General features: G+C 37.5%; 1 protein-coding gene across 2 annotated transcripts; it reads left to right on the top strand.

Annotated features, from left to right (window-relative positions):
* The first annotated feature begins 51 nt into the window (after positions 1–51).
* Positions 52–20,292, top strand: MRE11 (MRE11 homolog, double strand break repair nuclease). 2 transcript variants are annotated; one of them, XM_053970791.1, is made up of 19 exons: positions 52–248; positions 754–886; positions 3,335–3,495; positions 4,102–4,189; positions 5,129–5,270; positions 6,697–6,811; positions 7,837–8,022; positions 8,481–8,652; positions 9,370–9,450; positions 10,033–10,159; positions 11,916–12,016; positions 13,170–13,343; positions 14,539–14,601; positions 15,582–15,801; positions 16,704–16,787; positions 17,782–17,837; positions 18,296–18,366; positions 18,755–18,833; positions 19,934–20,292. In XM_053970791.1, the coding sequence occupies exons 1-19, from the start codon at positions 229–231 to the stop codon at positions 19,976–19,978; spliced, it is 2,118 nt and encodes a 705-aa protein (XP_053826766.1). In that variant the 5' UTR covers positions 52–228; the 3' UTR covers positions 19,979–20,292. The 2 variants fall into 2 exon arrangements, with proteins under 2 accessions (XP_053826766.1, XP_053826767.1); XM_053970792.1 differs by lacking the exon at positions 52–248 and having other exon boundaries at positions 814–886; positions 3,354–3,495.
* The last annotated feature ends 1,079 nt before the right edge of the window (positions 20,293–21,371 follow it).

Here is a 21,371-nt window from a genome sequence, read left to right as displayed (position 1 = left end):
GGGCCGGGCCGGGCCGGGGGCGGTGCTCGGCCCGAGCAGCGGCGGGAGCGGGAGATGGAGCGGCGGCAGTGATCGTCCAGTGTGATCGCACCTCACAGTGTCCCCTGCCCTGGCCCAGCGCCTGGTTTGGTCTCCTGCGCTTCGCGTACCGTCTGTGAAGAGAGAAGCTGACTCCCTGAGCTGGCAGCGCTGTGCCAGAGCCTTCCCGTGAGGAACCTCGGCACCAGGATGAGCACCATCAACTCACAGTAAGCTCCCGTTGTCTGCAGCTCCTTGCAGTCCTGACACATCAGGCAGCAAGTGTTTTGTATGTCAGGGATGAGTTAAGGAGAGCTGGGATCATCAGTTGTGTTTTCCCTCTGGTCCTTATGATCACCGTGTTTGCCTTCATGCACGTGTAGTGTAGCAGTGCAAAGAGAGAATTAGACTGTTCAACAAATATTTTTAAAAACAAAAAGCATACAAAGGGTTCTTTAGTTTTTAATTAAATACTTCAGAGGGGTGCTTGCATCCCTTGACTGGAGCAGAATGACTGGGATAAACAAATCTTCCAACTGGCTGGTTTGGCGATGTGCTGTTTGCAATACAAGTAGTGAAGTATTTTGAGACTCTTACAGGACTGATACTTGATAGAGTTTTATGGCAAATCTCCGTGTTTCGTGACTTTGGACAGATAAGCTTACCTTCGTAAAGACTGTGTAGAAATTCCCTCTGTGTATTGCTCTCTGACACTAGTTTTCCTGTCTTATTCAGGGATGATGAAGATACTTTTAAAATACTCATTGCTACTGATATTCATCTTGGCTATTTGGAGAAGGATCCAGTGCGTGGAAATGATACATTTGTAACTTTTAATGAAATTCTGGACCATGCGCAAAAAAATGAAGTAAGTGCTACTTTTTGGAGAGGGAAAGACTGAGGCTGTTGAAAATATGGTCCAGTCTTCCAGAAGCTCTAAAGCTTAATCCCGGTACACTCTCTAGTAATACCAAATCAAATGACTGAGCTATTTGTTGCATTCAGTTTCATTTCTGATTTAATAAAAGGAATGCCTGATTCTTTGTGAGAGCATTCTTACTGAATCATGACTTTGGTTGCATTAGCAGTGGTTTTGGAATGCCTGCACTGGTTTCAGTGCTATCTAGAGAGGGTTTGTCACTGCGAGGAGGAAAAATAACCGAGGAGAGCGAGAGTAGCGATATACAGAGTTCTGGCAAATCAGCAGAGATTTGTTAGAAGCTTTTGAAGTGTTATGCCGTGCTGAGTCGCTGAAGTGAGCAGTTCTGGTGCCGGGCAGCGCCAGTGCCTGCACAATCGGCAGCAGAATCCTGTGGTGGGCTGGACAGAGGGGCTTCCTGAACTGAGGCAGTGTCGGGGGAGCCGAGAACCACCAGGAGCCCGCAGTGGTTGATGGGACCTGGGTGGAGTCCGGAGCAGTGCCAGCCAAGACCTCCCCCTACGCCTGTAAAAGAAGCTCCTGGGGAGTGGCAGCAAGCAGGAGCACTTCCAACATGGCAAACAGACGTGCAGTGGTGCGACTTTTTGTGCAGGAGCAGCACTTGAGCCCTGCCAGCTCCACCAGCGAGCAGTGGTATCTATCTGGCAGAAAGCCATAGCCTTTCTTAGCATCCACCATGGCTGATAGAGCTGCTCAGACAGAAGTCCCTGTCCAGACACAGCTCTGGTTGAGGAGTATCAGGGAGTGTGTATGAGAGAGACTGCTGGAATCATACCCTACTTTCCTTAGGGCAGGCCTGACAGGCAGACAGGACACACGATCCAGGGGATTCCCTATCCTCACTCCTCCTGGGTGAACTCACTGAATTAAGGGACAGGGGGCATTGGCAAAAAGTTCCTGCCCAGCACAGCAGGTTCATCTCCTCCATGACTGCCCCACATCCCCACGTGCCCTGGCATAACAGGTGTGAGGCTCTGCAAGTGGAACTGAACAAGGACAGTGCTTCATCTAGCATAGAGATGTTGCTGAGATTGTTGCCTGTGCCCAATATCGAAACTCCTTCCATGAAGAAAAAAGTTGCTATAGGAAACCCCCTTCTGATGGGAACAGAAAGCCCAGTATGCAGACTGGCTCCACTTCTTAGGGAAGCCTGCTGCATCCCCAGGGCCTGAGTTGGTTGACAGCAGCTGAACATGGTCCAACATGTGCAAGGTGGCCAAGAAGGCCGATGGCATCCTGGCCTTTATCAGCAATAGTGTGGCCAGCAGGAGCAGAGCAGTGATTGTCCCCCTGTATTCACTGGTGAGGCCATACCTCGAGTGCTGTGTCCAGTTCTGGGCCCCTCACTACAAGAAGGACATTGAGGGGCTGGAGCATGTCCAGAGAAGGGCAATGGAGCTGTGCAAGGGTCTGGAGCACAAGTCTTATGAGGAGTGGCTGAGGGAGCTGGGGGTGTTTAGCCTGGAGAAAAGGAGGCTCAGAAGAGACCTTATTGCTCTCTATAACTGCCTGAAAGGAGCATGTAGCCAGGTGGGAGTTGATCTCTTCTCCCAAGCAACAAGCGATTAGACCAGAGCAAGTGGCCAGAAGTTGCACCAGAAGAGATTTAGACTGCATATTAGGAAAGGTTTCTTCCCTGGAAAGGTTGTCAAGCACTGGAACAGGCTGCTTAAGAGGGTGGTGGAGTCACCATCCCTAAAGGTATTTAAAAGATGTATGGATGTGGCACTTGGGAACATGGTTCCATGTTGGACTCGGCAGTGCTGGGTTAATGCCTGGGCTCGATGATCTTAGAGTTCCAACCTAAACAATTCTGTGATTCCATTTTTAAGGACTGGATATTCATCAGTCAGATTCTTTATAATTTTCATAAGGTTTTTTCCTAATGCTTTACCAAAAGCTAAATATGTGCAATATATGCAGAAGCTGCAGCTAGCTCTCAAAATAATGTGGTGATAGCTACTAACCAGTAGCTATCTCCACACTAGGTAGTGCAGCAGTGAGAAAATAATGTAGCTTTTCATGCCTGTCAAAAAATGTTCAGGAGCCAATTTGGAGACCCTTATTACAATAGTAGACTAATCTTTTTTTTTTTTTTTTTATCACTATCAGTTGTTTTCTTCTATGGCTCTTTATAAATGGGTCTTTTTGGGTTTGATTTTGTTTTAATTAATAATTTAATTAGGGTTTTTTTGATAAGGAAGTTAAATATCGTTTCTCTTACAACTAATTCCTTTTACCTAGAAGTATATTTCCTCATATTTGAGGAAGTATGTGGAACTCCCTAGAATAAATAATTTAAACAATTTGCTTAGAAGTCTTTCAAGGTAATACAAAATGTTATATTAAAATAATAAAGCTTTTTGTTACATACAGGTGGACTTTGTTTTATTAGGTGGGGACCTTTTTCACGACAACAAACCCTCCAGAAAAACAGTACACTCTTGTTTGGAGTCACTAAGAAAATACTGCATGGGTGATCGTCCTGTTCAGTTTGAAATTTTGAGTGATCAGGCAGTTAATTTTCATTACAGCAAGTAAGTATGTTACTATAATTATCGTGTAAGGCTTGGTTTGTGTATTGCATGAATGTGTTGTGATTTTTATTTTATATCCTCCATGACTGGAACCTGGAATTTTTAGGCCTGTCTGTGTGGGACAGTTTACAGGATAACTTCAGCTGTCATCTAAGTCTGTAAAGAAATGTGTACAATATTTTGAGAAACTTCTGAATATGCTGTGACTCTTGATATATTGATGTAATGTATAGTTTCCATTTTGCAAGTGCAAAGCAAGTAATCCAATTCACATGAGTTGTTTTGGTAAAATCAGCAGAGTTCCTTGTGTGTAAGCAAAGGTTGCACAGCCTAATCCACTACCAAATCCACCTACACAATTTTTGTACAATTCTTTTCATGGCTTGTTCTAGAAAAAAAGTTTCTTTTGCTATGCTAGTCCCCATAGAAAGTGCCATTCCAGACCATAAGAAAGAATCTTCATTTGCTTAAGCTTACGCTTATTCATAATCACTTCTTTCTGATTTTTACCACATCTATTTGTGATGAAATTAATTTGAAGAGAATATTGAGAATCATACAGAAATTTGCAGATATAGTTTAACTTCTTTTCCTCTTTTTGTTCAGGTTTCCTTGGGTGAATTATCAGGATGAAAATCTCAACATTTCTATTCCAGTTTTTAGTATTCATGGCAATCATGATGATCCCACAGGGGTAATTCATATAATAATTTACTGTTGCATTACAAAGATTCAGAAATAGAAACTTGTATAGAAATACAATTCTGGGAGATCACGCTAGTTTTAGTCAGTTGCTCCACTCTGTGTGTAAATATTTTGTGCATCTTTAGGAATTATCTTAATAAGTGATAACAAGTTAAGTGTGACATTTAAAAGCAAATGGAAATAACCTAAGAGATCCATATGAACTGTGTTTAATTTCTTAATTTCTGTAGGTTTCTGTCATTGAGAACAGAATCACTTTTCATGCTAAGAAGTGGCAGTCTTTCAGAAAGTTTCTGAAACATTCTATCTGTAGAGACTGAAAGCTTCTTTCTTAAAGAAGGAGAATTTTGATATTTTGATTCGTGCATATGTAATCAATATGCATCATGCATTTGCAAGGAGGATAATCTGATAATAGTGAAATGGTAGCTTAAAAACAAGCTACTAAAAGTAATCAGGAAAAGAATGTTTAGAAAGCCTTAAAATGCATGTGTTGAATTAATAATTTTGTATTTAGTATCAAATAGCAGTGTATCACAGAGATGAATGTTTTAGCAGCAGTTTAACTTTGAACTTACTATAAGGTAGTTACCTTAACCAGATAATTTTAGTAGTAGTTTAGAGACTGGCTTGAGACTGGTTTGAATAGTTTTTTGTGGTTTTGTTTTTCTGAATGATTTAATGTTTAATTTCATATTGTTCAAATTAAGTATGACTTGTAAGGAAAAGGGTTTTGCTTTTGTACTCTAGAGTATTAGCAAAACCCTTAATACATGTTATGAGGCTTTTCAACTGGAGAACTTACTTAAGGAAAGATATTCTCTCTTACTATTGAGACTTTAATTTAGACATGAAAGTTTAAATGTTCTATTCAAATAGTCTCATGTTCTATTCAAATTCTGTATTTGTTTCTTAATATTTGTTGTAGGCAGATGCACTGTGTGCATTGGATATTTTAAGCTGTGCAGGACTGCTGAATCACTTTGGACGTTCAACTTCTGTGGAGAAAATAGATATTAGTCCCATTTTATTGCGTAAAGGTAGAACAAAAATTGCTCTGTATGGCTTGGGTAAGTATTTGTCTGCCAGACTGTGACTAGACTGTTCATATATTACTGAAATTTAATAGGTCTAAATAAAGTTGGAACAAATGTGTAAGGCTGCAACAAACATGAAGGTGTACATGCTTCTAAATTAAAGCATATAAATTCTGTGACAATGTCAGGTTTTTCCTCCTGCTTTGTGTCATTAGCTGACAGGGGTTTTTTTTGCTCATTTAGATAAATCTTCCTAAACTTGATATTTGTACTTTTATTGGTGATAAATGAACCGTGCTTCAGTTAATCACAGTGCAGGTGTATCAAGTCAGAGCAATCACACTCTTAAATTCTCTCTGTCTCATTTCATCCTTCTTAGGCAAAAGTTAAACACCTGAGGTTTATGTACCATTTTGGTTATATTTAAAAACATAAGCTGTCCGAGCAGAAATCTAATGTCTTATGTGTCTGTCTGAAGTTCATAAGTAGCATTGGCCATGGGTAATCTCAGTTTCCTTGAAGAAGCTAAAGAGTTTTATACTTTAAAGTGGTTCTGTGATATGTTTCCAGCTTCAGGTTTGTTCCTTTGTTATTTCTTCTCCACTGAATTCCCATCTACCCTCACTTCATACTTAGAATGGTTATTTTTGACTGCTTTCTGTCTAGAGAAGTTAACTATTAAGGTCTTATTTTTCGCCTTTATTTTTTGTCCAGTCATGAGTGCTTAAACACTTAATTCCAAGCAATTTTATAGCTCTAAATGAAATCCTTGTTGGCCATGATTTTGTGTGTTTAATGAGATACTTTGGAAGTTTGCTAGATGTTTGAAAGGTTAGCAGTTAGTGGAATGTTCTAATATCAAAATATATAAGTTTTCAATACTAAAGTTGTTACTGGAAAATGCAACAACTTTCTAAAGTACCAGCATTGCTGCATGAAGATGTTCATGGCCTGTTTCTTTATGTTTGTGCCGGAATTATTTATACCTTTTTGACTTTCTCTGATTCAGAGAGCATTTGTTCTTATACAAAACATGGACACTCCATATGGGATTTATTGATATCTATCATGAGCCTCGCTAAGGATAGTTTGGTTTTTTTTGTTTTTTTTTTACCTAGTTAAAAACATCAAGGAAATAATTAGTGACTTCCAGGGATGGCACATGCACAACTTTCTTGGGCAAGCTGTTCCAGTGCCTCACTGCCCTTACTGTAAAGAACTTCATCGTAATATCTAACCTAAATCTGTCCTCTTTCAGTTAAAATCCATTCCCCTGTCCTATCATGCTTTCCCTTCTGAAAAGTCCCTCTCCAGCTTTCTTTTAAGTCCACTTTGGGTACTGGGAGGCTGCTACATTTTTGTTCCTTATGCTTTTTTAAATAGAGTTGCTAGTAAAAATGCTGCGAAATACAGACTTGTTTACTACACAAATTTAGTTTTGTTTGTTTGTCCACTTCAGGAGCAATTCCAGATGAGAGGTTGTATCGTATGTTTGTCAATAAGCAAGTAACCATGCTGAGACCAAAGGAAGATGAAGATAGTTGGTTTAACTTGTTTGTGATTCATCAAAATAGGTAACAGTACTGAATGAATTACAGCAACTTACTGTGTTACTTCATTAAACTGCCTGGAAAAGGATAGGTGAGCAAGCCAGCTGTGTTACTTCATGCTTCTTGTGAGTAGCTGATTTCTTAAGATTTTTACAAGTGAGAACATTGTTTTACAGCCCTTTTTGGAGAAGAATTGTAAAGGAAAAGGTTTGAAATAAATGAGTTTGGGGAGTTGGGAGATCTCTTCCCAAACTTTTATAGTCAGAGGCAGAGGAGGATTTGTAGTGTTATATGCATATAATTAGGTCTTTTCTGCTTGTTAGAGCTGAACACCAAACTTCATACTGTATTTTCTGTCCTTGTTTGAACCATAGTTCAGCAAGTACCCTATGTTCCCTTGCACTGCTGTGCTTTACAGATAGGTAACGTGTTCTGTCTGCCTACAGCTAATCCCAGCAGTAGTAGTAAGAACAGGCAGTGTTCTTTTCCAAATACTTTCTTCTGATTTTTCCTGAAAAAGAGGGCAATCCTCATGTTCAAATAATGGTGAGGCAGACTTAAACAAATAGAGCTCATGTTACCCTGTGTACTGATTTCTGTCCTGTAGACTGAAGGCACTCACTCCCCCATCTCCCTTGTCTTCCAGAAAGGGATTGGGGATGGCTTGTCCCATGTCTGTTTAATTCAGTTGTTTTTTTCCCACTATTTAAAAACAAAAAACAACCAAAACTGATTGCCATGAGATGCTATGAAAGCATTCATATAGAAAAAAACCAAAAGTCTTACAAGCCAAGTAAGAAGAAAAGGGATATCCAAATAAAAGGAGGAGAGCAGAAAACAGTGAATTATGTAAAACAGTGAGCTGTGTAAGTTGCCCTTTTGTTTAACCAAACACTAAACAACTGTGTAAGGAATAAATGTGGAGAAGAGCTGACGTGTATGCCTGATATTATTGCTGGAGTTACTGTATCATTTTAAATCACACTGATGTTCTTCTCCTCCTTCACTCTCCCCTTGCCCATCCATTATTCTTCTCTTCTCTTGAACAGGAGCAAACATGGAGCTACCAACTACATTCCAGAGCAGTTTTTAGATGACTTTATTAATCTTGTTGTGTGGGGTCATGAACATGAGTGCAAAATAGCTCCATTCCAAAATGAACAGCAACGTTTCTATGTTTCTCAGCCAGGAAGTTCAGTGGTGACATCTCTGTCCCCTGGAGAAGCTGTGAAGAAGTGCGTGAGCTTTTCTTTTTGTTCTTGTTTATGCCTTATCTTACATGTCTCAAGTGTTCTGTTGAGAACAGAAAAATACTTGAATACAGTATGAAAAGACTTATATTACTGTGTGGATTAGCTTCAGAGTGTGACATAATAAACAAAGTAGATGGAATGAGTACCTGGTATAACTTCTGCTTTGCTCACAATTTAATCTAACATTTGAAGCAAATGGAACTTAGCTAAAAGGAGTTACATACTGCTAAATTGGAATACAAGGAACTGAATGCAGGTGCTTGTACATGGAATAAGCACAATCTAAGTATAATAAAATGGAAGTTTTCAGGGCCAACCCTGAAGTACAGATCATTCTGTAGCTTTTGAAATTTTGTTCCTGAAAAGTAAACATGAATTTGAAAACAAATCTTTATACCATAGTTCTCTTATCTTCTAGTAAGTTACCTTTCTCCTTCTAGACACATTGGTTTGCTGCATGTTAAAGGGAAAAAAATGAAAATGGAGAAGATTGCTCTAGAGACAGTGCGAACTTTCCATATAGAGGATATTGTTCTAGCTGATCATCCAGATCTTTTTAATCCTGACAATCCTAATGTTACTCAGGCAATACAGGCATTCTGCATGGAAAAGGTAACTTGTGGTGCTAACAGTTTATGGATATCAGTGTATGGACAGGGGATGGGATCTGCTACTAGTTTTGAGACTGGAAGATGAAAAATCTTGTGTCTTACCCATATTAAAATGAACTTAGGCAGTGTTTCCATAGGAAGCTACTTCTATGACACTCACTCTGCAGCCTTGGCTTCCAGATTCCTTGATGGGGATGACCTATTAAATTAGGCTGGAACTGCTTTTTGGGTGTCCATATGATTTTTGTACAAAAGCTTGCACCTAAGAGTGGGGCAGTGTTGGATGTACACTTTGGAACCAGCATAAATACGTTGACCTAAACCCTGAGAGCTCAGCCATGCAGTCTGAAGTGGCAGAAGTAACTAAGCAAATTTATTAATTGCTTAGTTCTTGGTTTATGTGACTCTCTCAGCTTTTCCCTGGAACTAGAAATTTAGCAAAGCATAGTGGCTATAAAATATGAGAGATTAGTGGTGTAGATACTGCTGGACTACACTGTATCTGAAGGATAAGCTTTTCATTGTCAAGTTTTTGTCAGTCATTCTTAATGGCTTTTGGCTGCATACTAGTACATACGTGTTCAGGAATGAGAGCACATTCTATACTGATTTATTTTGATAGCTCCCTTGCAACTGGATGTATTTACAGTTATATTTGAAGTGTTCAGGTATCTGTAAGAGAACAAAGCAGAACTGAATTTATAATTCTCCTTCACAGGTGGAATTGATGCTGGACACTGCAGAAAGAGAACGCTTGGGAAATCCCCGCCAGCCAGAGAAGCCTATCATAAGATTAAGAGTAAGAAATTGTTCAGCTTGGATTGCTTTGTTTTTAAAGGTCACTGTGAAAAGTTTCAAAGCAAAGTCATGCTTTTTGTGTAAAGACATAATATATACTTTTTTTTGCTGTGTACAGGCAAATATAAATCACCTGCCATACTTCTGTTTACTAGTACACTAAGGTGAGATTGGTCATAAATGTACTTCACTGCTGTTCTGAGTAAAGACATCAAAAATGGCTATTTACTGTGAAGTTTTTAAAGTCATATTATCCTGTGTGCATTCCTAACCCAACTGAAACTGTTGTGAAGGCTAGTAAATGAAACAAATTAAGAACAGGTTATAAATATGAGCTGTTATTAGCTTTTCTGTTAATGTTATTATTAGCTGTCATTAGCCATTAACTATTCTATTAATAGTGGCAGGCATTAACTGGCTGTCACTAGCCGTTAACTTACTATGCATAGTAAGGCATTAATTTTAGATTGACTTATTTCTTACTATTAATTTTTTCCTTTGAAGCATAACAAATCTGTTTTGAGTTGTGTGGCTTCTACACTTATTTTTGTTTCATATTTAAATTTTTCCTTTCCTCACTTAGGTTGATTATGCAGGTGGCTTTGAACCATTCAGTGTCCATCGCTTTAGCCAGAAGTACATGCATAGGGTGGCTAACCCAAAAGACATCATACACTTTTTCAGGCATCGTGAACAAAAAGAGAAAAAAGGTGATTATGAAAGAAGGAATCATTGGCTTGCTTTTGTTTTCATTCATCTGTCTGTATTTTGTTGCCCAGTACTTGCAAAGTTTTGGTGTCTACCATCTAATGTGTTACAGGAGGAGTAAAGATGCATTGTCTTATTTAAGTGTAGATATTGCACAATTATTTCTTTTCTATTTCTGGCTTTGTCCAAAATTCTGATATTCAGCACAGCATCTTCTGACAGTTATTCATAAACAGTTTCATTTTCCTTTGGCCTCAGACCTTACTGAGTTATTTATAGTAATACATATAGCCCCATACCAGACTGAGTTACTCTTCGGTTAATTAATTAATTCGGATAATTACTATGAAAGGCATTAAGTGGCTTACTCCCAAGATTTCTTAGAATAAGATGATTTGGTTTGAACACTCTGAAGGAAAAGAAATGGGGGTATAGTGCTTTTTCCATTTATATTTTAATTTTATTTTGTACCAGTTCATTTGTTCATACCTAAAATAGTAATGAAGGGTAGGGGCTTAAGAGCTGTTCAGATATTTTAAAAAAAGATCCAAATGTAGGATAGCATTTTGTTTGCTCTAATTAATCATGTGTATGAGGTACTTTTGGCTTTTCTCTTCCAGGTTTGTTTCTATTCAAATATTTGTGCAAAACCAATAGCTGTTACTATTGCAGCATTTCTCACTGTTTCTAGAATTTTTAATAAATGGTTAATAGATGTTGTCCAAATACTGGATTTGTAATAGTTGCTAATGAAGATTCAGCTTGTACAGGAACACAATGTGCTAAAAAACTCTTACTAGTTTGGATTAGTACATTGCAAGTGCATTGTCCAGTTCCAGTGATAGTTTTTATGAATACTATCAGTTCTATGAAGTTCAAAACATTGTTTAATGAATAAAAACTGCTTTTAGTGAGGCATTTTTAAAATTATACTGTATTGATCTTGCTTTATTTTGCTTTCATTTCCTTTTTTATAGTTGTAAAACCTCATTAACATTTTCATAATACACAGTAGCTACCACATCTGCCACCATGTTTCAATTACTTTTCCTACTTAATGGGTGTGCAGCTTTAGGAAGGGAATGTGAAAGTGGCTTTTGCATTTCTTTATTACACAGCCTCTAATATAAGGGAAGTGGCTAATGAAGCGCTCAATGTTTTAATTATATGTACACATTGTGGTTCAGTACAGGTGATGTTAAGACTTCAGGATTTCAGTCTATAGTCTAAAGCAGTCTATAGTAGCTTTATGTTATTTGTGTGGTATGTGCTAACCTAGGATGATTATCCCTCTCATCCTGCCATTCCTACCTTGCTGCCTGAGAAGGGGGGATGAGCTATGAGCATTTTCTATTGAAAATCAGTCTGTGTGCTGTGGAGGAGAATCTCTTTTCTAGTAAATGGGTTACTTATAAAAAACTTTAGTGCTTTCGTGGCTCCTACGATTTTCTTCCATTTGTGACCTTCTAGAGTTCAATTATAAGAGCACAGTGTTCAGTATATAATTCCAGACATATGTTAGTTAGAACTCTTTATAGCTGCTATATGTGGAGTTGTCTGCACAATTATTATGTTTCTCCATGTTTCCAATGAATAGACTCTAAAAAGAGCAAAAAACTTTACATATAAAAGGGACCACAATTCTTGGGAGGCTTGTGTTAACCTTTTTTCCTGCTACTGTCAGTGGGATGGTTCAGTGGGATGGTAATAATTAAAAGCTGTAAATCTGGATGATGCCACTGTGCTTTTATTTTCTAGACATTGATCTTAATTTTGGAAAATTGGTTAGCAGACCTGCTGAGGGAACAACACTGAGGGTGGAAGACCTTGTAAAACAGTATTTCCAGACAGCAGAAAAGGTATTTTTCTACCTTTTATAATTTCCCATTTTAATGTCATATGATATTTTTAGCTTTTTTTCTTTCTTTCTTAATGGAAGTAGTGTGCCCTGAAAAGACTCTGATATTCACCAAGAAGTAAATTTATTTCCCATATAACTGTCTGAGAATTACCACATGAAGTGTGTGTCTTAGATTAGCAAGTAACTGTTGTGTATAGGTTGTGTAGGTGTGTGAAGACACACTGGTTTTTGAGAGCATGATAGCTCTTCGTGTGAACTTGCAGTGTGTGCCCTGTACATGTGTCATGTACTCATGTACAGGAGGAAAATACAAGGCAGTATGTGAGGGAAGAGGTACCTTAATTTACTCTAGGGCCAGTGTGAGACTGTAACATTTACTATTGCCGGCTGACTTAGAGTCACTTGTTACTTGGCAGTATATTTGTGTCCTCAGATGTAGTGCACTTCCACATTTTATTTAAAGCAGAGCAAGGAGAAGGAAGAGAGACCCCTGATAATTTGCTTTCTTCCTACCCTGTTGTTAAATCTAGTATATTTCCCTTTCCCAGCACCTGTGCAGTAACATCTATGAGATAAAAAAATAATCAATGAGCCAGGTGCAAAAATGCTTGATATAGTTGATCAAACATAACTTCCAGAAGCTATTTCAGTTGTAGGAAGTCTTTAGAGCAAGAATTCTTGAGGTAAAGATCCTTCAAATTACATCATCCTGCCTAAACTTAGACACATGCTAGGTGTCAGTATTAGGACAGCATAAATCATGTTCCTTTGTTATACTTATTTTATTTAAGCATTTTATTTTATAATAGCTAGGAAGTGTATTCCTCTGAGAAGCATTATTTCCTGGAAGTTTTTATTTTAGATATTACTAGCATTGTGGTTTCTTTACTGTTCATAAAGTCTTCTGCTTTGACTAGTTTGAAAAATACTCTCTGTAAAGGAAATGTGACATGCTAGTTGCAAGAGCTGGTAACTGGTTTATGACAAGTAACATTTGCTTACTGGTGGGCTTTTCTCTGATTTAAATAAGCAATGCACATTACTGTTTTTGCAACCAACCTAATGTAGTATTTATCTGAAACAGCTGGAATACTGCTTGCTTTCTCTAATGGCAGATGCTTCTTAACAAATTGTTTTCCCCAATTCTAAAGAAAGTACAGCTTTCACTTCTAACTGAAAGAGGAATGGGAGAAGCAGTGCAAGAGTTTGTGGACAAAGAGGAAAAAGATGCCATAGAAGAGCTGGTGAAATTTCAACTAGAAAAAACGCAGAGATTTCTCAAGGAGCGTCGCACTGATGCAGTGGAAGAAAAAATAGATGAGGAGGTAGTGTTCTGTTCATTTTGATTCCCCAAGAGAGGTCAAGACAGTAGAAAAATCAGTGCTCAAACATGGTTTAATAGATTTGCCTGTGTGTGAAGCATCTGCTTGAGGCAACTGTTGCCACAAGCAGAGGCAACACTTGCCTCTAGTAATTTTCTGCAATTAATAAATGAATAATTAATTTATGGTGAAGTTTCAAATACATGATTTCAAAACTCATACTGAAAATGGGGTTTAGGTTGCACACATGTTCATAAAAAAAATCTGTGTAATACATGTAGAACTACATATTTACCACTATTGTGAGAAAGATGGTAGGTATAATCTCCGAGTAGCTTTTTTCGTATTGGCTTAGGGAAGAGTACAAGAACAGGACAAGCATAAAGGAAATTTATCCTTCAGATGCTCTACTTGCTTCTACCCTTGCTTGCAGCTCAGGGTATCCTAGAGACAAGCCTGGTTTATGTGTATTGAGCAACCCTGAAAGACATTTTTGTCAACTAGTTGAGCTTTCACATGAGTCCATGTATTCAGCTGTAATATTCAATATTGTAGAAGTAGTTGTTCTGCAGCTTATCTGTGCACTGTTTAAAGAATAATTTGGTGGGGAAGGAAGGCTGCATATACATGTTTTCTTACTGATTGCTTTAATTCTTGAGGGGTTGAAAGAGACAATAAACAATCAGTGCCTGCAAGCTTTCTGTGACACTTTAGGGTGTATTTTTTGATGTTGTTTGTCTTTAGAGCCAATGTCTTCTGTCTGTCATGCCTCATGTCTTTTTCCATATTTGTCAAGTTGTGCTTCCTTAGTTGTACATGTACTGCAACATTGTCTCTTCTCATAATAGTTATTTTCTGTCTTGCTTATTCATCTCTACCTCTTTTTCCAGTTACTCATATTTCAGTGTCCCTTATTGTCAAAATTACTATACTCCTCTTTAATAGAGTATCTCCTTCATCCTGTGCCAGGCTTTCTTCCTTCCCAGCACTGTAGCTCCAGTTACTAAGAGAATGTGAGATTCTTAAACCACAGGATAGCATGAAAGGGCCCTAAACAAACTGTTCAGTTATTCTTGGACTCTCCACTTCTTACATGAGCTTGACTTTATGATTCAGTGATTAAAGCTTTGCACTTACTGTATTTTGATTATTGTATGATGTGAACTGTTATTTTGACAGGAACTGTTTTTTTATTCAGGTGCGAAAATTCAGGGAGAGTAGAAAAAAGAATACTGAAGAAGAGGATAAGGAAGTCCGTGAGGTAATTACTCTGAGTTTTGAACATAGCCTGAAAAATGGAGTGGTGACTTCTGCATATAAATGCAGTCATTGAGCAATGCTTCAGCAATACTTCAGCATTGTCCTTGCCAAAATGTGCCTTTAAGGCTTACTAAGTCTGCTTTAAATCTTTGTTACGATAATATGTACCTAAGCTACTGCTCAATTTGGCTTTTGAGGTCTCTTATACAAATTTGTGAACCTGGATGTTCATTATTTCTTGCTTTTAACTGAGGTTAGACCAGGCAGGTGATTTCCAAAGATCTTTCAGCTTAAGCTCTTTGTGATCTCGTCACCAGTGGACATGTGGATGGACTGTAATGGGTGGTATTATTGGAATAAATGGTAAACCTATTGGTAAACCTTTAGGCACTGTGTCCTAATCAGCAGTCTCTTAAATCTCTCACATATTCGTACTTCAGTTGCATATGTATTTCCAAAGAAAATGGCCAACCACTGTTAGCATGGGTGCTCCTTTGTCTTTGCAAGTTATGTGAGACTGCAATGAAATTTTGAGATCAAGGACACCTGAGGTGAGATTCAGTCCACCTAATCTGGGATATAATCACCTGAGCTCGTTGTCTTAGGCACCCATTGTCATCAATAAAGTTCAGGTCAGTGGAGCCCATAGAGTGCTTTCTCTGAGCAGACACATGTAGCTGACATAGGATGACCTGAGCTGTTCACCAAACTTCACTGATAAATGTGTCACATTAATGAGCTCCATCCTGTTATCAGATCTTAGCTAACTACTTTATATGTACACATCTAATGAAATAAGTATTTTCACAGGTGTCCTCATCTTCCATAACACTGGATTTGTGTCTTCTAAGCCTCGCTGGTTTAGAATTACACATTTTTACTTACAGTTATATTATATATTTATTGTACATAACTAGGATTTAGCAATGGTGTGTTTCATGATTTAACATTATTTTTCCTGTAATTATTTTTCCATTTCAGGCAATGATCAGGGCCAGAGCCCACCGATCTGAGGATGAAATTCTGGTTGCAGCCTTCAGTGATGAAGATTCCATGGATATTGAGATGACAGGCAATCCAAGCAATCCAAGTGATGGCCTTTCTTCAACTCTGAGCCGAGGAAGGGGTAGGGGAAGAAGTAGGGCAAGAGGTGCAAGAGGACAAAATTCAACAGCAAGAGGTTCATCTCGAAGAGGAAGAGGTAAGAAAAACTTTGTACTGCAGTTCCTGATTTTTTTTTTTCTTTAAAAGGTGACTCTCTTCTGATGCTTCCATCAAGTGGAAATTTGCTGCTTAAGAACTGCTACTGGAAAAAAAAAAACCTCTTCTCAAATACTTGTGATATCCTGTTACATACAATTGACTGCCATACAAGGCTTAAGTTGAGACTTTTTCATTGTGATTAAAAGAAAAAAATCATGCTTCCCAGCTGTGGAAACATAGTCTAGTCCTAAAAGATGCATTACTGGGAAGGTCTGTACAGTGAAGTGTATGGATAGACCTTTGTTACTGCTAAAGGTAATGCATTTGATCAGTGTAAAGAGGAGGTACAGATTGTCTCTATCCTATTGTAATTGACAAGAGACTTCAATGTTTCTAGTGACTGAAAAAATGGGGAGTGTTTCTTAAGCAAAAAGAGCTAAATAGCTCCTGGACTGAGTGTGATTGTACACTTTGCAGTGGTAGTGGTACTTCCTTTACAGTTGTACTTTTACTGTGTGTATATGTATGTATATATATATATATATAAATAAGTAAATAACTCCTTTGAGTTGTCTCAGTAGTATGCCCAAATGTCTGAGAGTGGGTTGAGTTGAAACGAAGGCTGTCATCTTGGGTCTGATTTGGTTAGTGCTTTTAAACTAGTTCTGTGAGCCTGTGCTCCAACACTGTTGTGATCCCACAGAATAGAGCTGTGTGTGTTAAGAGGTTGTGTCTGGGGACCTTTGAACACTTGACAGTTTTTCTGCATGTAAGGAGGGCTTTAATTCAAGGAGAAAGTGAGGAGTAAAGTGACTTTTTAAAGTGACTCAGTAATGATAGACTAAAGAGGGAAAAAATAACTGCTGAACAGATTTGCATTTTTTTTTGGTATCTCTACAGGAGCCACTAGCCAAGAGTCAGCTTCTGGCAGCAGATCCTACAAGCCTGTATCTGTGCCTGGCAAAAATATGTCTATCATGGATGGTAGGCCTGTGATCTGTCTGTTACTCTAATCTGCTCTCTCAAATTGTAGTGAAGGTGTTTGTTTAATGATGAAGTGTTTTTTTTGCCTTTTATTCTATTAGTCCATTTCAGCTGTGAGGGTTTCCTTCAGCACTAATGAAATAGAATAACTAAGAGTGATGAGAGAAAGAAAAAAGAAAAGGAAAAAAATTAGTGATATTCTTCTGTCATGGGGTAAAATGGAATGTGTTAGGAACTTCTGGCTAGAACTGCAAATAGGAAACATTACATAATGCAGTTTCTTAAGGAATAAGCATAGAAAGAATGTGTCTTAATATTTTAGGCAGAATATTCCTCAGGGGATAAAAAGTTATATTTGACTCATGTTTACAACTTAGTAAGCTTTAATACAAATCCATTTAGCCTTACATTGTAGTGAGTTTTGGAAATGCCAGTTTTTACTAGGGAAGAAAACGTTATCTTTAAGCCACCTACATATGTGAGAGTAGATGTTCCTTGCTGTAGAGGAAAGGCGCTGAGGAAACAGCATAGGTCATCTGAGAATTAATGAAAAAAATACTGCTCACTACTACACATAAATGCCCCACAAAATACCCCAAGGCAGACTGAAATTTAAATTAATCAGCAAATCACCTTAATTTTAAATTTTAAGCAAAGGAAATATTGCAGAGAAATGAATTTTATCAGATATGTTCATAATTAGTCTGTTCATAATTAGCCTGTATACAGGAATTTCAGTTACAGTAGTATTTTTCATATCCACTTAACCAGCATTACTGATGGTTTTTTAACCAGACTGGGAAGCACCTGCAGCTGCACAGAGGGTTATATCCTTGAGTTGACAGACCTAATTTATGTTTTGGGTTGGTTTGTTTGTTTTACAGGGTGTTTTGCAGTGGAAATGCATGCTAGGCAGATCTTAAAAGAAGTGTATAATGTTGTTTGCATTTAATTGTGTGAGCATTTTAAAAGTATTGCATATGTTTCATTCCAGCCTTTAGGTCTTCGAAAACAGACCACTCTTCAAATTCATTCCAGTCTTACTCTGAGGTAAGCACCTTGTTGTATGAGTGAAGTTGTGCTGTCTTTTACTGTTGATTTGAAAAATAACTACGCCTAACATTAGCCTAAATCAGCAGATGTTCCCAAACTGTCAGTTCCAGCATTAAGTTTCTACATGTTAATCTGTACACCTTTTGTATCCTTTTTTGTTATGGTGTTTGTCTGAGAAAAGCCATGTTTTATTTGTGACCATAGTCTAAGATACAAGGTGTATATACATGAGTGTTTTGATGGGTTGTGCAAGGTCAAAGATGTGAAGGATAAACTTGCACTGTATTTGCAAATTTGTGTAGTTCTAGCCTGGAAGCCTCTCAAGTGTGTATTATTCTAACTAAATAGGTGTATAGTTGGAAAAAACCCAGAGGTTCTTTGCTATGGTGCTGACACATTATGCACTCTCTCTGTAAGGATAAATTCTGGGGAAAAACTTTATACGTTTTTTTCAGGATATTATAGATGTGGATTCTGATCCAGAAGATACTTCTTTTGTTCCTTCCTCTTCTAAAATAAATCAAAGGTCAGTATGTTTGCTTCATGAATGCAATGTATGCCTTATTTCTGACTGGCAATCGGCAGAGTCCAAGGGTCTGATTGACTGTCAAATTTTTAGGAAAGTCACAACACTGCTTAGAGAATTTATATAAATTTATATAAATTTTTACTTGCTAATATGGGTTATCTTCCTGTAACAGAAAAAATTAGATTACTGATGGAGGTAAACTTGATCAGAGCTTTAGTATGAAGATGGTTATTTTAAGAATTTATATTGTGCTACTTATTGTTATGTCTGTTTATTTTTACTTTGTGTATTGGTGGTCCAGCTCTTAAGTTAAAGGGGAAGTTATTGGAATGCCTGGTGACTGAGAACATGCTGATGCCATTTTTTCCTCTTTGTATGTTTCAAGGTTGCCAACTACATCTTCACTTAGTAAAAGAGGTTCACAAAGCCAAGCATCCAGAGGAGTTGATTTTGAGTCAGATGAGGTATACAGTACTATTTTTTACTTTTATTTCATATAAGTTTCTATAGCTCAGTATTTTACAGCTATTTGAGTAAAGCATTTCAGAGTGAAATTGAATTTATTATTTTTTTCACTAACAGGGCTAGATTATTGCAACCAACTTTGATTAGACTACCTGCATAATTATCAAAAATAAGGCTAGAAGGGACCTCAGAAAAATACCCGATCATTTTTCCCTTCCATTTTTAATCAGTGAATTGTCATTACTGAAATATGGACCTGGAATTGCCTGGGAGAGAAAGTAATTATAATCTTTTCTGGTGCTTAGCTATATCCTTTCATTTAATTATATATTTTATTCTTGTAAAAAGGAAGACTTTTTTTTTTTCATTTAGAAATGGCTGTTTTCAGGGCATTTTATTGTTGCAAATTATCTAAGTACAGTTCTTAAAACATTTAAAACACTGTCTTCAAGTCTAATATGTCTATTCTTGGAGTGTATCTTTGAGCTGCTAGGAAATAGTTTCTTCCACGATTAAACAAAGTAGAACTTTTACACAGTCTTGCACTGAATAGAGGACAGTCTATTCTGTCAAGCACTGTGCAGTTTGTTTTCACTGTCTGTCATGCATGGTCAGAATCCATTCCTTAACAGTGTCAGATGATGGCCACCTCAGAGAAAATACTATGTTCTTGTCCCTTCTCCCCACTGTGCTATCTCTTCTTGTACCTGAAATAAAAATATGTTTGCTTGAATATGCAAAAATAAACAGTATTTTTGATTCATACAAATATTAGTAAATTATGATGTGCAATGTGTATATAGACATAGTTTTACTGAGGTATGTGCTGCTCATTTACAACTGAAATATAGATTGTTCCTTATTTCACAGTAGCTGTTGTGGTCATATTGACATAAACTTCTATTCGCTGCACATATGTCACACGGACTTTTAAGTCAAGAAATGACCTCTTTCATATCAAAACCAACAAAAACAGATCTGTCAGAAAACATGGAATTGTATGACCAGGCTTTCTAGCTTAATCTAAAGGTGACTTTGTTTTTTTATGGCTTGGAATGCCTGCTAATTTTAGTAATGTGTATCTCTTTGCAAACTGCAGGATGATCCATTCATGAGCCCTGCAACATCAAGAAGAACTAAGTGATTTCTGGCTCACTGTGCAAGAGAGACTGTGGAAGTTTGTGAAGAAAATGGAAAGCAGTTTGCAAACCTTTGTCTGTGTGATATTTCTCTGTAAATGATGGCTTGCCTTCCATTTTCACTTCTGTGAAATGGTTTGGTTTGGGTTTCTTGGTTTTTTTCAGCAGCACCACATTTGGTATAATGTCTGTTACGTTGCTTGGAAGGTCTCATATTCTAAAGTACTGCCTGAAAGTGCAAGTTCTTTCTAAAGCTCTGAAACTCTGTTTTTCTTTTTGAGATGATAATAAAAATGACAGTTATATCTTTTATAGAAAACTCCGTCTCTGGTCTGAATTTTGCAGAGAAGTAAATTTATAGTAGTCTGCAGGAATGAATATGGACACAGTCTCAGTACAGTGGAACTTGTACTCACTTGCAATCTGCTGTGGACACAGTTGAAAACTCTGAACTCAGAGTCATAATTGGACACAAGAATACAGTTTTCAGTATTGAAGCTGTAAAATGTCTTAATGATTTCAACTCTACCAAGAGAACTTAAACCCAGTATTGCACTGTTATTAAATATCATAGTATGTGAAAATGAATTCAGCTCTGTAACTCAAGCAGTACAAATGGGGACTCTGTATTTTGATGTTACACGCATCTTAAGAAAAGAATTTAGCTGAATGTGTATGAATAATAGGAATCATATCAAAGGCTCTTTCTCCTTTTCACAATTTTTTTTTCAGTCAGCTGTCAAATTCACAGTGGCTTTGTGTTTTATCTATGGAAGATAAACATAGCAGCCTTCACTTCAGGGGAAAACATGTAACTGGTGTGTGGAGAAAGACTGTACTGTAAAGAGATGTTTATCCTAAACATTAATGTGAGTGATTACACAAGGGGGCAAGATGCGCCAAAAGTCAACATGATTTCTCAGAGGTTACACTGGATAGTTTATGAAAAATAACTTCTCACCCATGTAACTTCAATTCCCCTGCCCCAGAAAAGCTCAAAAATTCAGCAAAGCTCAAAAATTCATTAAAGCCATGGTAGTGAAAGATTGTTCCCAGGAGCAGGGGCAGGGAGAAAAGCAAACTGCGCTGTGTATTTAAAAAGAAAAAAAGGCATTATTCCTCTTTTTGAATGCTTCCAAACTTTTTGGCATGTCTAGCTGACTTTTTAATATTCTTCTTATAATCTTTTATTCCCACCAGGCCTCTTTTCTAATTTGTTATAATTTTGTTAAGAGTACTCTTGCACAGGTATTTTTGATGACTTTTTTTGTTACCTGAATTCATGGTCCATCCATATATTTTTATTTCAAACATTATTTTTCACTTTAGAAATTGCATCATTTCACAGGTACCTTTTATAAAAACCACATTCAACATGCCAAATCCTGACATTTCTGT

This window comes from Vidua macroura, chromosome 2, assembly GCF_024509145.1.
Source record: "Vidua macroura isolate BioBank_ID:100142 chromosome 2, ASM2450914v1, whole genome shotgun sequence".
NCBI classification, from domain to species: Eukaryota; Metazoa; Chordata; class Aves; order Passeriformes; family Viduidae; genus Vidua; species Vidua macroura.
The sequence above is the reverse complement of the archived record's forward strand: the minus strand, read 5'-3'. Positions and strand labels throughout refer to the sequence as shown.

Coding starts and splice junctions, on each gene's coding strand:
- MRE11 (XM_053970791.1), top strand. CDS start 229: ATGAGCACCATCAACTCACA. Junction 887..3,334: donor ACCATGCGCAAAAAAATGAA/GTAAGTGCTACT, acceptor TGTTACATACAG/GTGGACTTTGTTTTATTAGG. Junction 18,834..19,933: donor TTGATTTTGAGTCAGATGAG/GTATACAGTACT, acceptor TGCAAACTGCAG/GATGATCCATTCATGAGCCC.